At 43.9% G+C, this 18,421-nt stretch overlaps 1 protein-coding gene across 1 annotated transcript in view; it reads left to right on the top strand.

Annotated features, from left to right (window-relative positions):
* The window catches only part of LOC137631688 (uncharacterized), a 69,948-nt gene that overhangs the window by 34,175 nt on the left and 17,352 nt on the right, over positions 1-18,421 (top strand). Inside the window, exons 4-5 of the mRNA XM_068363565.1 lie at positions 11,671-11,811; positions 17,224-17,400. Of these exons, the coding sequence (XP_068219666.1) occupies positions 11,671-11,811; positions 17,224-17,400 (318 nt within the window). The remainder of the gene's footprint in view (positions 1-11,670; positions 11,812-17,223; positions 17,401-18,421) is intronic.

The raw sequence follows: 18,421 nt of genomic DNA, 5'->3' as shown, positions 1-18,421 counted from the left end.
TTCTGGCCAACAACCTTCCAAGCGGTCTGTTGTGCGTCCTGTTGACGCTGAGGTTACCTTCTCGCGTCTACCAGTTGAGGTGGTTCCTCCTCCCATGCGACCCAGTGTGGGTTGCCAGCTGCACGTTGACGTTAGGCGACACACGGAGGTGGTTGTTGACGTTCAGGACGTTCAGCAACCATCAGAGGTGACTTGTTTTGACGCGGTGCGTCAACCTCCGCAACCCGGTATGGTGTTGACTGCACAACCCAGGCGGTCTAGACAGTCTCTGGTGGACGCTGCGCGTCCTCGCGCACCCATGGTTGTTGACAGTTCACAGACTGTGCAGCAGTTCCATGACGTTGCGTCCGGCTCCGTCACGCATGCACCAGTGCGACCGGACTCAGCGAGCCAGACGTTGCCCACTCCGTTGCCGTTTCCTCATCAGTTTTCGGATGAGGAACTATCTGATGAGGACGTTGCTGAACCACAAGACGATCAACCTTCGGAACTGGACGAGCCTAAGCCATCTCATCCATCATTGGACTTTAGAAAAGTCATGGCTGTTTTCAAGGAGATGTTTCCGGACCACTTTGTTTCTGTGGCTCCTCGTTCTCCTCCGTCAGAGTTTGTATTAGGAGTGCCTGCTACCGCACCTGCCTTTACGAAACTCGTTCTCTCACGCTCATCCAAGAGAGCTTTGCGGCTGTTGGGAGACTGGTTAGAGTCTAAGAAGAGGTTAGGGAAGACAGCATTTGCCTTTCCCCCATCTAAACTCTCTTCTAGATCGAGCGTCTGGTATGCCACGGGAGAAGTTCTCGGCTTGGGAGTTCCTGCCTCTGCCCAGGGCGACTTCTCAAGTCTTGTAGACTCTCCCCGCCGCCTTGCCATGAGACGCTCGAAGGTTTGTTGGTCACCATCGGACCTGGACCACCTTCTTAAAGGGATATTTAGGGCTTTCGAAGTCTTTAACTTTTTAGACTGGTGCTTAGGAGCCCTGAGCAGGAAAATCTCTTCGGTAGATAAGGATATTTCCTTGCTCATTATGTCCTGCATGGACAAGGCCGTCCGTGATGGGTCCAATGAGCTAGCTGCCTCATTCACGTCTGGAGTCCTGAAGAAGCGAGAGTCTCTCTGTTCGTTCCTGTCTGCTGGAGTTACGCCATGCCAGAGATCCGAACTTCTCTTTGCTCCCCTTTCCAAGTGCCTGTTTCCTGAAGCCTTGGTAAAGGAAATTGCCGCATCGTTAGTTCAGAAGGACACCCATGATCTAGTTGCGTCCTCGGCTCGCAAAGCTCCCCCTTTGCCTACATTCTCTGCTAGACCGAGTATAGACACTCCAGCGTCTCGCTTTATTCCGCCCTTTCGTGGCAGAGCCTCCAGCAGAGGAGGTGCTCGTGCCGAAGGGAAACGAGGGAAGAGGAAAGGACCTAAGTCCTCCAAGGGCAGAGTCTGACTGCCCGCAACTTCAGACAGCAGTGGGAGCCAGACTCAAGAACTTCTGGCAAGCCTGGGAGAAGAGAGGCGCAGATCAACAATCTGTGAAGTTACTCAGAGAGGGGTACAAAATCCCTTTTGTACGCAAACCCCCTCTAGCGACGTCCCCCATCGATCTCTCTCCCAGGTACAGAGAGGAAGAAAAGAGACAAGCCCTGAAACTGGAAGTGTCTCTTTTACTAGAGAAGGGAGCGGTGGTCAAAGTCTCGGACCTTCGATCACCGGGATTTTACAACCGTCTCTTCCTAGTTGCGAAGAAGACAGGAGGTTGGAGACCGGTGCTAGATGTCTTTGTCACAAAGACGAAGTTCTCCATGGAGACCACAAAGTCAGTCTTAGCAGCGGTCAGGAAGGAAGACTGGATGGTCTCGCTAGACCTAAGGGACGCCTACTTCCATATCCCCATTCACTCAGACTCCCAACCTTTTCTGAGATTCGTCTTCGAAGATGTGGTTTACCAGTTTCGGGCCCTGTGCTTTGGCCTAAGCACAGCTCCTCTCGTGTTTACGAGGCTGATGAGGAATGTAGCCAAATTCCTCCACTTATCGGACATCCGAGCCTCCCTTTATTTGGACGACTGGCTTCTCAGAGCCTCTTCCAGTCGTCGCTGTCTGAAGGATCTAAAGTGGACTCTAGATCTGACCAAGGAATTGGGACTCCTAGTCAATTTGGAAAAGTCGCAGCTGGTCCCATCCCAAACTATTCTGTATTTAGGGATGGAGATTCACAGTCTAGCTTTTCGGGCTTTTCCGTCGGCCCCCAGAATAGATCAAGCCCTGCTATCCATCCAGAAGATGCTGAAGAAGGAACGCTGCTCAGTCAGGCTGTGGATGAGTCTGGTAGGGACGCTGTCATCCCTGGAACAATTTGTATCACTAGGAAGACTTCACCTCCGTCCTCTTCAATACCATCTGGCTTTTCACTGGAAAAAGGACAAGACGCTAGAGGCGGTCTCGATCCCGATTTCCGGAAAGATAAAGTCTTGTCTGACTTGGTGGAAGGACAATATCAACCTAAGAGAGGGTCTTCCCCTGGCTGTTCAGACTCCCAACCACGTTCTCTTCTCGGACGCATCGGACTTGGGCTGGGGCGCGACACTGGACGGTCGGGAATGCTCAGGCCTGTGGAACTCGAGTCAAAGGAGCATGCATATCAACTGCAAGGAGCTGTTGGCAGTTCATCTGGCCTTGAAAAGCTTCGAGTATCTCCTTCGAGGCAAAGTGGTGGAAGTAAACTCGGACAACACCACGGCCTTGGCGTACATCTCCAAACAAGGAGGTACCCACTCACTGACGTTGTACGAGATCGCAAGGGACCTGCTCATCTGGTCAAAAGGTCAAAACATCTCCCTAGTAACGAGGTTCATCCAAGGCGACTTGAACGTCATAGCAGATTGTCTCAGTCGGAAAGGGCAAGTAATTCCAACCGAATGGACCCTCCACAAGGATGTGTGCAAGAGACTTTGGGCCACTTGGGGTCAACCAACCATAGATCTCTTTGCAACCTCGCTGACCAAGAGGCTTCCAATCTATTGCTCTCCAGTCCCGGACCCAGCAGCAATACATATAGATGCCTTCCTCCTAGATTGGTCACATCTGGATCTCTACGCATTCCCACCGTTCAAGATTGTCAACAAGGTACTGCAGAAGTTCGCCTCTCACGAAGGGACAAGGTTGACATTAGTTGCTCCCCTCTGGCCCGCGAGAGAATGGTTCACCGAGGTACTTCGATGGTTAGTAGACGTTCCCAGAAGTCTTCCTCTAAGGGTAGACCTTCTACGTCAGCCACACGTAAAGAAGGTACACCAAAGCCTCCACGCTCTTCGTCTGACTGCCTTCAGACTATCGAAAGACTCTCTAGAGCTAGAGGCTTTTCGAAGGAGGCAGCCAGTGCGATTGCTAGAGCAAGGAGAGCGTCTACCATTAGAGTCTACCAATCGAAGTGGGAAGTCTTCCGAGACTGGTGCAAGTCAGTTTCTGTATCCTCGACCAGTACCTCTGTAGCTCAAATAGCTGATTTTCTCTTATACCTGAGAAAAGGACGATCCCTTTCAGCTCCCACTATCAAGGGCTACAGAAGCATGTTGGCATCGGTCTTCCGACATAGAGGCTTAGATCTTTCCAACAATAAAGATCTGCAAGACCTCCTTAAGTCTTTTGAGACCACCAAGGAGCGTCGTTTGGCTACCCCTGGATGGAATTTAGACGTGGTACTAAGATTCCTCATGTCAGACAGGTTTGAGCCGTTACAATCAGCCTCCCTGAAAGATCTCACTCTTAAGACTCTTTTCCTGGTATGCTTAGCCTCGGCTAAAAGAGTCAGTGAGATTCATGCCTTCAGCAAGAACATTGGATTTTCGTCGGAAAAAGCTACTTGTTCGCTGCAACTTGGTTTTCTAGCCAAAAATGAGCTGCCTTCTCGGCCTTGGCCTAAATCTTTCGATATTCCCAGCTTATCGGAGATCGTAGGCAATGAACTAGAAAGAGTCTTATGCCCTGTTAGAGCTCTTAAGTTCTATTTAAAGCGTACTAAACCTTTACGAGGCCAATCTGAAGCTTTATGGTGTTCAGTTAAGTAACCATCCTTGCCTATGTCAAAGAATGCTTTGTCATACTTTATCAGATTGTTAATACGAGAAGCTCATTCACATCTGAGTGAGGAAGACCGAGCTTTGCTTAAAGTGAAGACGCACGAAGTTAGAGCTGTAGCAACTTCCGTGGCCTTTAAGCAAAATAGATCTCTACAAAGTATAATGGACGCAACCTATTGGAGAAGCAAGTCAGTGTTCGCGTCTTTTTACTTAAAAGATGTCCAGTCTCTTTACGAGAACTGCTACACACTGGGACCATTCGTAGCAGCGAGTGCAGTAGTGGGTGAAGGCTCAACCACTACAATTCCCTAATTCCATATCCTTTTAATCTGTCTCTTGAAATGTTTTTAATGTTGTTTTTATGGGTTGTCCGGAAGGCTAAGAAGCCTTTCGCATCCTGGTTGATTTGGCGGGTGGTCAAAGTCATTTCTTGAGAGCGCCCAGATTAGGGGTTTGATGAGGTCCTGTTGTATGGGTTGCAGCCCTTGATACTTCAGCTCCTAGGGGTCTGTCAGCATCCTAAGAGGATCGCGAGGCTCCGTAAGGAAAACGTACTTATAAGGCAGAGTAATCGTCTAAGTCGACTTCCTTACCAGGTACCTATTTATTTTGTTTTTGTTATATTGATAACTTCTAAAATGAAATAAAAACTCTTAGCTCATAAGATGTAAACATATTTAACTGGTCTCTACCCACCACCCTGTGTGTGAATCAGCTATATATATTCACCGGCTAAGTTAAATATTTAAAAATGATATTTTAATTATAAAATAAATTTTTCAATATACTTACCCGGTGATCATATAGCTGTCAGCTCTGCTGCCCGACAGAAAAACCTAAGGACAAAATACGCCAGCGATCGCTATACAGGTGGGGGTGTACATCAACAGCGCCATCTGTCGAGCAGGTACTCAAGTACTCCATGTCAACGTAGAACCAATTTTCTCTCTGTCGTGCCACTGGCAAGACCTACTAAATACGCTGTTGCTTTCTGGATTGATTTTCACGTTATTTGGTGAAGTATTCATTTCTGGTTATTAGCTTTCGCTGTGCAGAGGTTATCTTCAATACTTCCTTGCATTCTTTTATTGAATTTTGGATTTTTTGTTGACGACTTGGATAGATTTTGAATTCCCCCTTTGACTAATTCAAGATGTCTGACCCTTCTCAAGTCCCCAAGTACAGGAAGTGTAGCGCTAGGGACTGTTCAAGGCGTCTTCCGAAGGCCTCTATCGATCCGCACACCTTTTGTTCCAATTGTCGGGGTAAAACCTGTCAATTGGAAGATCGATGTGAGGAATGCGTTGGGCTTTCGGAATTCGATTTTCAAGAATTCCTGAAATATTCACGTAGGCTAGAGAGAGATAGAGTCAGGAGGAGTTCGTCTCGCTCAGTTGATTTTTCCTCTCCCCATGCCCCACAACCTATTCCTTCCCCTGTAGTGGTTGCTCCTGATCCCCCTTCTAGCACTCAACAACCTTCGATGGCAGATATGATGCGTGCCATCCAGGCTCTGGGTGAGAGAGTCGAGTCATTGGCGAGTGACCGCAACCAACTCATGGCTGACGTCAGGGAGTTGAAGGGTAAAAGTGCAGTGGGAAGTGAAGTGGTTAGTGCAGTGAAAAGTGTTAGTGTTACGCATGAGGGTGCGTCTGTTCGTGCCTGTCGTCCTCCCAGTCCGGGACCTCTTGCAAGCTCCCAAGCCCAGGGGAGAAGCAATGTCGTACGACCAAAGGGTTCGACAGGCTTTAATCAGCGGACAGACGTTCCCTCCGTGGTTTCGGACGTATCTTTCCCAGATCGTCCCACCCACAAGAAGACGAGTGAGCCCGTTCATTCCTCGTCTGCGGAAGAGGTTTCACGCCAGAAACGATGGACCAAGGTCTCACGGCCTCTTAAACGCAAGGTCCCTTCCGCGCAAGTCCAACGGCCCAGGTGTAGCCACTGGGTCAGTTCGGACTCGCTGCAGTCTTCTGACGACTGCACACCTCCTAAGAGAGGCAAAGTGGTACCGCAACAGGCAGTAACACCGTCTGTTGCCGCACCCGCTGCTGTAGACCCTAAGTGGTCTTTGCTACAGTCTATGCAGACTCAGTTAGCTTCTTTCATGCAGGAGTATCGTGCGGAGAAGGTTGACGCTGCACCCGTTAACCTACAACCTACCACGGTTGTGCGCCCAGTTGACGCTGAGGCTGCCTGCTCCCGCACTCCAGCTGTGAGAGTTCCTCCACCCATGCGCAGTCGACCCTGCCAGACGCATGTTGACGTTCACCGACGCACGGAACCCTCCGTTGACGTTCGCGTGTTACCACAACAACAGGAGGGTGGAGTTAAGTTGCCGTGTTTTGACGCTGTGCGTCAACCTCCGCAACCCACTGTGGTTTCCGCTACTCAACCGCAGTCAGGAGTAGACGCCTTGTGTCCCCACACAGCTATGGTTGTTGCCAGTTCACAGACTGACCAACGTTTCCATGACGTTGGGTCCAGTGCAGCCACGCATGCACCCGTGCTGCCGGACTCAGCCGCCCAGCTTTTACCTACTCCTTTGCCGCTTCCTCCTCAACATTCAGACGATGGACTCTCTGATGATGACGAAGCTGCACATCTTGACGACCAACACACGGACATCGACGAACCCAAGACCACGCCTCCCTCCTTAGACTTTAGGAAAGTGCTTGCGCTGTTCAAGGATTTATATCCTGATCAGTTTGTGTCTGCAGCACCACGCTCGCCTCCCTCTGAGTTCGCTTTAGGCATGCAGTCATCCGCACCTGCCTTTACGAAGCTCGTACTCGCTCGCTCGTCCAAGAGAGCTTTAAGAGTACTGGGAGATTGGTTGCAGTCCAAGAAGCAGCTTGGGAAGACAGCCTTCATGTTTCCCCCGGCCAAGCTTGCTTCCAGATCTAGCGTCTGGTATGCCACGGGAGAAGTTCTCGGCTTGGGAGTTCCTGCCTCTGCCCAGGGCGACTTCTCAAGTCTGGTAGACTCTCCCCGCAGGCTGGCCATGAGACGCTCCAAGATTTGTTGGACTCCTTCGGATATGGACCATCTTATGAAAGGAGTATTTCGAGCATTCGAAGTCTTTAACTTCTTGGACTGGTGTTTGGGAGCGTTGAGCAGGAAGACCTCCCCTTCTGACAAGGAAACTTCCATGCTCATTATGTCCTGCATGGACAAAGCCATACGGGATGGTTCTAGTGAGCTTGCGGCTTCTTTTGTGTCCGGGGTCCTCAAGAAGCGGGATCACCTTTGCTCCTTCTTGTCAGCTGGAGTCACCCCATGTCAAAAGTCGGAACTTATGTTTGCTTCGCTCTCGAAGTGTCTCTTCCCTGAAGAGTTGATCAAGGAGATTGCCGCCTCCTTGATCCAGAAAGACACTCATGACATGGTTGCGTCATCCGCACGCAAAGCCACCCCTTTGCCCTCCGTGCCTAGACCCAGGATGGACACTCCAGCGTCAAGGTTCATTCCGCCCTTTCGTGGCAGAGCCTCCAGCAGAGGAGGTGCTCGTGCCGAAGGTCAACGTGGGAGCAAGAAGAAGGGTTCCAAGTCCTCTAGAGGCAGAGTCTGACTGCCACCTTCTTCAGACAGCAGTGGGAGCGAGGCTCAAGAACTACTGGCAGGCCTGGGAGAACAGGGGCGCAGACGCACAGTCTGTGAAGTTACTCAGAGAGGGGTACAGGATTCCATTCTTGCGCAAGCCCCCTCTAGCAACAACTCCCATCGACCTCTCTCCCAGGTACAGAGAGGAGGACAAGAGACTAGCTTTACAGCAAGAGGTGTCTCTCTTACTACAAAAGGGAGCGGTAGTCATAGTCCGGGACCATCAATCCCCGGGCTTCTACAACCGTCTCTTCTTAGTGGCGAAGAAGACAGGAGGGTGGAGGCCGGTGCTAGACGTCAGTGCTCTGAATGTCTTTGTCACAAAGCAGACGTTCACCATGGAGACGACAAAGTCGGTTCTAGCATCGGTCAGGAAGGAAGACTGGATGGTCTTTTTAGACCTCAAGGACGCTTACTTTCACGTCCCCATCCACCCAGATTCCCAACCTTTTCTAAGGTTCGTTTTCGGGAAGGTTGTATACCAGTTTCAAGCCCTGTGCTTTGGCCTAAGCACGGCACCTCTTGTTTTTACGAAACTGATGAGGAATATTGCCAAATTCCTGCATTTAGCAGACATCAGAGCCTCCCTCTATTTGGACGACTGGCTTTTAAGAGCTGCGTCAAGTCGTCGCTGTCTGGAGAATCTAAAGTGGTCTCTGGATCTGACCAAGGAATTGGGTCTCCTGGTCAATTTGGAAAAGTCCCAACTCGTCCCATCCCAAACTATTGTGTACCTAGGAATGGAGATTCAGAGTCAAGCTTTTCGGGCTTTTCCGTCGGCCCCCAGAATCAGTCAAGCCCAAGAATGCATCCAGAACATGCTGAAGAAGGACCGATGTTCAGTCAGACAGTGGATGAGTCTGATAGGGACGCTTTCATCTCTGGACCAGTTCATCGCGTTAGGGAGACTGCACCTCCGTCCCCTTCAATTTCACCTAGCTGTTCACTGGAGAAAGGACAAGACGCTAGAAGCGGTCTCGGTTCCTATTTCCGAGAAGATGAAGTCTTCACTGACTTGGTGGAAGATCAACATTCTCCTCAGGGAGGGTCTGCCACTGGCTGTTCAGACCCCCGACCACCTTCTCTTCTCGGACGCATCGGACACGGGCTGGGGTGCGACATTGGACGGTCGGGAATGCTCGGGCACGTGGAATGCGGATCAAAGAACGTTGCACATCAACTGCAAGGAGCTACTGGCAGTTCCTCTGGCCTTGAGAAGCTTCAAGTCCCTCCTTCTAGGCAAGGTGGTGGAGGTGAACTCCGACAACACCACAGCCTTGGCGTACATCTCCAAGCAAGGAGGGACTCATTCGATGACGTTGCACGAGATCGCAAGGGACCTCCTCACCTGGTCAAGAGATCGAAACATATCCCTAGTAACGAGGTTCATTCAAGGCGACATGAATGTCATGGCAGACCGCCTCAGCCGGAAGGGTCAAATCATCCCAACAGAGTGGACCCTTCACAAGAATGTATGCAACAGACTATGGGCCTTGTGGGGTCAGCCTACCATAGATCTGTTCGCAACCTCGATGACCAAGAGGCTCCCAATTTATTGCTCACCGAATCCGGACCCAGCAGCAGTTCGCATAGATGCCTTTCTTCTGGATTGGTCCCATCTAGACCTTTATGCGTTCCCCCCGTTCAAGATTGTCAACAGAGTACTGCAGAAGTTCGCCTCTCACGAAGGGACAAGGTTGACGTTGGTTGCTCCCCTCTGGCCCGCGTGAAAATGGTTCACCGAGGTACTGCAATGGCTAGTAGACGTTCCCAGAACACTTCCTCTAAGAGTGGACCTTCTGCGTCAGCCGCATGTAAAGAAGGTACACCCAAGCCTCCACGCTCTTCGTCTGACTGCCTTCAGACTATCGAAAGACTCTCGAGAGCTAGAGGCTTTTCGAAGGAGGCAGCCAGAGCGATTGCTAGAGCAAGGAGGACATCCACTCTTAAAGTCTACCAGTCGAAGTGGGAAGTCTTCCGAAGCTGGTGCAAGTCGAAATCAGTATCCTCAACCAGTACCTCTGTAACTCAGATAGCTGACTTCCTGTTATACCTAAGGAAGGAAAGATCCCTTTCAGCTCCCACGATCAAGGGTTACAGAAGCATGTTGGCAGCAGTCTTCCGTCACAGAGGCTTAGATCTTTCCTACAACAAAGATCTACAGGACCTCCTTAAGTCTTTTGAGACCTCGAAGGAGCGTCGGTTGGCCACACCAGGTTGGAACTTAGACGTGGTACTAAGGTTCCTTATGTCAGCAAGGTTCGAACCACTTCAATCAGCCTCTTTTAAAGATCTCACTCTGAAGACTCTTTTCCTCGTCTGCTTAGCAACAGCTAAAAGAGTCAGTGAGATACACGCCTTCAGCAGGAACATTGGATTTACATCTGAAACGGCTACATGTTCCTTACAGCTTGGTTTTTTAGCCAAAAACGAACTTCCTTCTCGTCCTTGGCCCAAATCGTTCGATATTCCAAGCCTTTCTAATTTGGTTGGAAATGAACAAGAAAGAGTACTATGCCCTGTAAGAGCTCTTAAGTACTATTTGAGACGTACTAAACCATTACGAGGACAGTCAGAAGCTTTATGGTGCGCTATTAAGAAACCTTCTTTACCTATGTCGAAGAATGCAGTTTCTTATTATATCAGACTTTTGATTCGAGAAGCTCATTCCCATCTGAATGAGGAAGACCATGCTTTGCTGAAGGTAAGGACACATGAAGTTAGAGCTGTCGCAACTTCAGTGGCCTTCAAACAAAACAGATCTCTGCAGAGTGTAATGGATGCAACCTATTGGAGAAGCAAGTCAGTGTTCGCATCATTTTACCTTAAAGATGTCCAGTCTCTTTACGAGAACTGCTACACCCTGGGACCATTCGTAGCAGCGAGTGCAGTAGTGGGTGAGGGCTCAACCACTACATTCCCCTAATCCCATAACCTTTTTAATCTTTCTCTTGAAATGTTTTTTATTGTTGTTTTTTGGGTTGTCTGGAAGGCTAAGAAGCCTTTCGCATCCTGGTTGATTTGGCGGGTGGTCAAATTCTTTCTTGAGAAGCGCCTAGATTAGAGGTTTTAATGAGGTCCTTTAGTATGGGTTGCAACCCTTCATACTTCAGCTCCTAGGAGTCGCTCAGCATCCTATGAGGATCGCGAGGCTCAGTAAGGAAGACGTACTTAAAAAGGCAGAGTAATTGTTCAAGTCGACTTCCTTACCAGGTACTTATTAATTTTATGTTTGTTATTTTGAATAACAGCTAAAATGAAATACAAAATACTTAGCTCTTAATGTTAACATATATGCTGGTCTCTACCCACCCCCCTGGGTGTGAATCAGCTATATGATCACCGGCTAAGTTTAATATTGAAAAATGTTATTTTCATTAGTAAAATAAATTTTTGAATATACTTACCCGGTGATCATAAATTAAAGGACCCACCCTTCCTCCCCAATAGAGACCCAGTGGGCCGAGGAGAAAATTGGTTCTGTGTTGACATGGAGTACTTGAGTACCTGCTCGACAGATGGCGCTGTTGATGTACACCCCCACCTGTATAGCGATCGCTGGCGTATTTTGTCCTTAGGTTTTTCTGTCGGGCAGCAGAGCTGACAGCTATATGATCACCGGGTAAGTATATTCAAAAATTTATTTTACTAATGAAAATAACATTTTTGAATATACTTACCCGGTGAATATATAAATTAAACGACCCTCCCTTCCTCCCCAATAGAGACGCATTGGGATGAGAAGAAATTGAGTCTTTGTTTACATTGAGTATGGTATCTGGCCGACAGTTGGTGCTGATGGGCACACCCGCAATCTGTATAGCGATCGCTGGCAAGTTTTTTACAAGTTTTTTGTCTGTCGAGCAACAGAGTTGCAGCTATATATATTCACCGGGTAAGTATATTCAAAAATTTATTTTATAATTAAAATATCATGTTTCTTAAATTAGAAATATTAAATGTATCTGGTTTTGGGGTTTTATGTATAACACATTTTTCAGGTTGTCTGTAAAGCCTGCTACCATTTGCTAGATATTATTGACGAACTACAACAGACACTAACAGAATCAAAGACTGATGTCAGGACAAAGTTTTTGGAGACTGTTCAAAAGCTCAAGTTGAAATACCCAAGGACTGATAAGGTAAGTTTGTGGTTACAGAATGACCCAATGATACATGTCTAGATTTTTCTGTTAGAAAAATATTCAAAATCTAATGTGCTCATTAAAAATATGAAACTTATGAATGCATGACCATTCCAGAGAGGAGCATAGTACCATTGAAGTAAGTTGAATATATTTCCCAAGTGTGGTAGTTCAGTGCTTTATTTGCAAGTGAAAAAGCTTACTGCTTATTTCTATCACAGTATTTTTACATCTCATGAATTTTAATTTGTATTTTGTCTCTGATTCTAATCGTACGTGAGGCCTCATTTTGAGTACATTTTGATATTATGTGTAGTAGACTTTTGTATCCCATAAGTCATATGATGATAGGGAATTTTTCAGTATTGTAATCTAAGTAGCTCTTGGTCGGTTGTGAGCCACAGAAACAAGGTCTAAGACAATTTCCTAGAGACTGGCCATAAATACACAGGTTTAGTGCTCAATCTCCACAAAAATAACCTTGAGAGCTGACATATTCTTACGCATATCCGGTACAAAGTTTTGGTCCTTTAGAATTGGGATGTATTTTCAGTAGAACTAGAACCAGCAATTGAATTTGTTAACAAAGTATTTAACAACAGGGGGTGACAGCCTGGGATCCCCCCACCTGGTTGAAGTTCTTTGGCAGCAAAGAGTACAGACATACTGTTGTGCCCTTGCCAGATTTTTTCATCTTTCTTTCTTTCTTTCCTTTTTTTTTTTCTTTCTCTTTTTTTTTTTTTTTTTTTTTTTTTTTTTTTTTTTTTTTTTTACAGGGCGTGAATACCGGCGGTTATTAATATTATTATCTGTATTACTATTGTTATTATTGTTATTACCAGCTAAGCCAGAACCTTAGTTGGAAAAGCAGGATGCTATAAGCACACAGGCTCTGACTGGAGAAATATCCCAGTTAGGAAAGGAAATAAAAAAATAAACTGTGAAATGTTACGAATAATTAATATACATAGTATATCTTAAGATCAATAACAATATTAAATGGATTCAGCATTATGAAGCTTCATCTGTGGTGGATAATGTGGGAGGGTGGGCTGTGCCACCCCAGCAGTACCAGCCGAACTCGGTTGAGTTCCTTGTCAGGCTGGGAGGAGCATAGAGAGGAGAAGTCCCCTTTTTTGTTTCATTTGTTTGATTTTGGCTACTCCACAAAATTGGGGGAAGTGCCTTGGTATATGTATGTAAGTACATATATATATATATATATATATATATATATATATATATATATATATATATATATATATATATATATATATATATGATCTACCAAGGCATTTCCCCCAATTTTGGGGGGTAGCCAACATCAAGAAAAAAAAAATGGGACTTTTCTTCTACATTCCTCCCAGCCTGACGAGGGATTCAGCCATTTAGTTGGTACTGCTAAGGTATTACAACCCACCTTCCCCCCCCCCCCATTATCCATCACAAATGAAGTTTCATAGTATGATTCCCCTACTGCCGCTATCTCAGTGGTCACCAAGGCAACCGGAGGAAGCAGCAGGGCCTATTGGAACTGCATCACCATTACTTGTTATTCATTCCTATTCCTATTTCATTCCTATATATAAACTATAAAAAGGTGCTTATGTCAGCCTATTCAACATAAGAACATTTGCTGCCAGTTTCAACTTTTGTAGTTACACCAATTCAAAAATTAGGAAGATCATTCCACAATCTGGTCACAATTGGAATAAAACTTCTAGACAGTATTCAGTTTTATGATGGAGAAGACATGAATGTTAGAATTAACTGCATACTAGTACTACGTGCATGATGGTAAAGTCTTGGAAGGTCTGATATAAAGGATGGTCAGAAATATGAAAAATTTTACGCAACTTGCACAAAAAACTAACTGAACGTCAGTGCCGGAGATTAATTTCTAGATCAGGAATAAGAAATTCAATAGACGGAAAGTTCTTGTCCATCAAATCAATATGAGATTCATCAGCTGAAGACCAGACAGGAGAACAATACTTGAAACCAAGCAAAATGAAAGAATTGAAATACTTGTAGAATAGACTGCTCATTGAAAATGTTGAATGACTTTCCCTATAAACAATTAAAGAAGAATGGTGTAATATTAAGAAAATTATCAGTCAGTTGGTAGTGAAGTTTTGGGACATGCAATTACAAGGAGAAAGCCATGGATATCAAATGATACTTTGGATTCTATAAAAAGGAGATAAAGACAGGAACTAATTGTTGAAAGTTTTCAAGGAAATAATGAAAATTACCAGGTAGAGCATGCTAAGTATCCCAGTATTGATAGTGAAGTCATAGGAAAAGCCAGGAATGACTGGAGAGAATATTTAGACTGGAAAGCAGATGAGGCTGTCAAAGCTAGGAATTCAGGGTGTGGCTATGATGTAAGAATTGCTCATAGAATTATTAATGAAATTTCTATGGGGGCAAAGAAGAAACATATTCCCATTACAAAGAGAGATGGATCTGTTATGACAGCAGAAGATAAAGAAAGGCAACGTTGGATGGAACACTTTTAGTGAGGCCATGAATAGGAGATATGAAGGAATAATTTGATTGATATACCTGAAGCTGAGAAAGACCTTGATGTGCCCATGAGTGAATTCAGTGTATTTGAAGTTGAAGTCATCATTAAAAACTCAAGAATTGGAAGGTCCTAGATATGATGGAATAACTGCCGAGATGGTATTGGCCGAAAATGAAGTCACCCCTAGAATACAGTACTGTACTTGAAAGATTATTTTGAAGAATGTGACGTGAAGAGGCAAATCCTGATGAATGGGAGCTACGAGTGTTGGTGAAAATGGCAAACAAAAGATCTGACTGATAGTAATAATTTCAGAGGCATCACACTGACGTCAGTTGTCATTAAAATATATAGTACCTTTATGCTTATTCTAAAGAGACTAAAGAGAAAGATTGATGAACAAGAAGGATTTAAAAAAAGGTAGAAGTTGTACTAACCAAATTTTCATTTTAAGACAAGTTGTACAGCAATGTGTAGAATATAGGAATCCACTTTTGATGGCATTTGTGGACTATGAAAAAACCTTTGTTAGTGTGCACCGGCCAATTTTGTGGAGAGTCCTGCATTATTATGGCAATCCTCATAAATTTGTAAATTTGATTGAGTCTGTTCATAAGCATAGCAAGTAAAAAGTTAATGTTAGTGGAGTCCTTTCAAATGAATTCCCAGTGAACAGTGGAGAACTCCAAGGAAATGTGTTGTCACCTATGTTGTTAATCATCCTCCTGGATTTTGTAATGTGTAGAACAGTTGGGGATGGTGGAGAAGGATTGGACCAGATTTGTAATTGAAAATTAGCTGACCTAGAGTATGCTGATGACGCTCTCCTTATTAGTAGAACACCACAGGAATTGCAAAGCTTGCTTACCAGAATGCATGAAATATCACATATGGTTGGGCCGAAGATAAATAGAAGACGGAGATTGTGAAAACGGAATATACAATGGAAGATGAAATATCGTTGGAAGGAGAAAGAATTAATGAGGTAGAATCATTTAAATATTTAGGAACTGTGATCTTTAATACAGGGTCTTTAGAATTGGAGTTTATGGAAAGATTGAAGAAAGCAATTCAGACAAGGCTCCTGAAATTACATATAAAAATCAGGCTGTATATCAGTTTAGTGAGATCAGTGTTACTGCATGATTATGAGTCGTGTTATGACAATGAAACAATATCAAACAGATTTTGTAGATTTGAGAACAAAGCCCTCAAGAATATTGGGAATTAAATGGAATGACAAGATTAGAAATCAAGCTTTAAGAGAGATTACTCTAGAGCCATATGTGGATGAGATCATGGTGAGGGATAGATGGAGATGGTTTGGGCATGCTCTTCGTACTCCTTAAGAGAGATTAGTTCCCCAAACTTTTAATTGGGTTTCACAAGGCACAAGAAGAGTTGGAAGACCCAGGCCTACATGGCTGAGGACTATGAAGTGTGAAGTATGACCATTACTTGTACCATTACTCGAGAGGAGAGGCAATGGTACTCGTATGGTATAAAGGTCAAATGTAACAAGAAAAGCACTCACAATTTAGTCTCACCTCTTAGATTTTAAAACCAAGCCAATATAATCCAATTCTGGAAAAGAAAACCACAAATTACAAGAGGAAGGTGATGTAAGGGAGAGTGATATCAACCTAACATATTCAATAGCAAATGACTAATGTACTAAGGTACATGAAGCCGCAAACCACAGAATTTCACTCCCTCAAAGCAACAAAGCTCACTCCCTTATAATCCCCATAGTGTTATGAAAGGAACATAAGTAGATTAAACTATTTTAAAGTATCCCTTACAGCTATTACTGATCCAAAGGACCAACTGTCTTTGAAATTGGACTTAATATCTTTTAGATAATGTGATTAAATAACTAATGCACAATGTTTTGGTTTACGTAGGTTAATAAAAACAATCTTGGTGTTTTTGTCCCTTTTGCCTGGTCATCATTTCTTCTTTTACATGGTCAAAGAAATTTCTGTCAAACATTTTGACAAAGGTAGACCATCATCCAGGGATAAGCACAAAGGGAGATCTTACTTCAGTATGTCTGTCATGTTTGCCTCATCACTGGTACTCCTATGCAATAGAAAGTATTTTAGACAAGGAATATGTCTGTGTGTCAGGTTAGTAACTTTCAGTATAACTTTTACGCGAGAAATATTGTCCACGCGGTCACCGCAACTTCTCTTTAGTGATTGTATTGGTATCAGGCATGGTCCAAAGGCAGATCCTCCTTCAAAGATATTCATGAAAGGAGATCATTTGTCTGGTTGTCCATTGGTGCGTCGGTTACTCTGTAACATTTCATCATAACCTCACAATTGAAAAATTTCAGTCAGACCTTTTATGAAAATGTTCATGATCACCTGTCTTTCTATTTGATTTCCTCTCATCAGAATGCTCTCAGAGTATTTGTTTGTGAGTCAGTAGGAAAAAAAAACATTGCTTTAGCAATACCTTCAGGAAGCTTGTGTTTCTTCAGTTGCCTTTAACTCTACCTAGCTGTATAAATTCTTCATATTTTTATCAGTCATTTACAAAAAAAACTAGGCTAACCACAGTAGGGAAAAAAACATTGCTTTAGCAATACCTTCAGGAAGCTTGTGTTTCTTCAGTAGCCTTTATCTCTAGGAAACTAGAAGTAATACTTTATGGTTTGGTTGATTTAATGCACAGGTACTATATAGCCTTTAATTGCCTTTCCCACTTTTATTACTTAAAAAAATGTCAATTTAATAATTTTACGTTAGTTTTTCATAGTGCAGTATTCCAATGCTTCAACTTTTTAGTGCAGTCTGTAAATTTTTTTGATAGATGTTAGTTTTATATTTTGTTACGGTGAATGTTTATAAAATACAAAATTTCTTTATCAGATGCTTAAGCCTCGTTGCCTACGATGCATACAGATGTCACAGTCATCCGCACGCAAAAGAGGGCGAGGAAGAGGCTGGAAGGGAAGAGCGGATGAAAATATGAGAGGAAGGGGTAGAGGCAGAGGTCGAGGAAGAGGACGTAGTTTATCCAATGATGGTAGTGATAATGATGGAGAGGTAAGTTGTTATTGCAGTTTTACATACTATGTTTAGGTATATGTAATGAGCTTTATATATTGTAACATCCAAAAAGCTTGAGTTCTTTTGGGAGCTTCATTGGACTCATTGATTGTAATTTTTCCTAGGAATTACTGTACCTTGTTGTAGTGATATGCAATTACATTAGTTTGAAAAAAAAATTCTTATCCAAAGTTTATTTTTATTTGAGATCATGTTCTCTTGACTTAGTTGATGAGAATTGGGGAAACAACAAATGGTAGATTTTAATTTAAAAATGAAGACTGGTTCCTTAGGTTCAGTCACTTCATAAATTAAGAAAATAAATGATAAATACCAAAGTGTACTGCTAGAAATGGGTGTAAATTTTAAGATATAAAAGAAGAAAATATATATGGAATGTGAAAATTTTTAAGATCTACACTTTATACAATAACTTGTACTTGGGATATTTTCTAAATATATCACATGACTTAGGAACTGTAGGAATAAAACTGCCATGTTAAATAAGTCTGGGAGAGTGAAGTACAGATGTTGATGCTTAGCAGCCTTGCAATGGAAAAAGAGGAGGAACTGAGACAGGTGGTACTAGCTGAGTAGATTAGGTGCATTCTTTTTGCTCATAGTTGGTTAACCTGGTGATCTATTTTACAATATACAATACTGTACATTATATAATCAATGGGTTTTCAAAAATAAATGCATCTTCCTATCCTTTACCAGACAAATGCATAATTGATAGACAAGAACAAACTTATTATTAGATAATGATAAGTGAGAATCTCTCTCTCTCTCTCTCTCTCTCTCTCTCTCTCTCTCTCTCTCTCTCTCTCTCTCTCTCTCATTTAATGGACGTGTGAAATGCAACAAGTTAGGTAATTTCCTTTATTTCTTATGGGGTAAATTGTTTTAGGTTGTGAGCTTGGTCCCAGAACAAATTAATCTTTTACAGTATCCATAGGTACTACTGTGTGTGTACGTGTATGTATACATATATATATGTGTGTGTATATATATATAT

The sequence above is a fragment of the Palaemon carinicauda genome, chromosome 40, assembly GCF_036898095.1.
Source record: "Palaemon carinicauda isolate YSFRI2023 chromosome 40, ASM3689809v2, whole genome shotgun sequence".
Classification (NCBI taxonomy): domain Eukaryota; kingdom Metazoa; phylum Arthropoda; class Malacostraca; order Decapoda; family Palaemonidae; genus Palaemon; species Palaemon carinicauda.
This window is presented reverse-complemented; position numbering and strand designations above follow the sequence as displayed.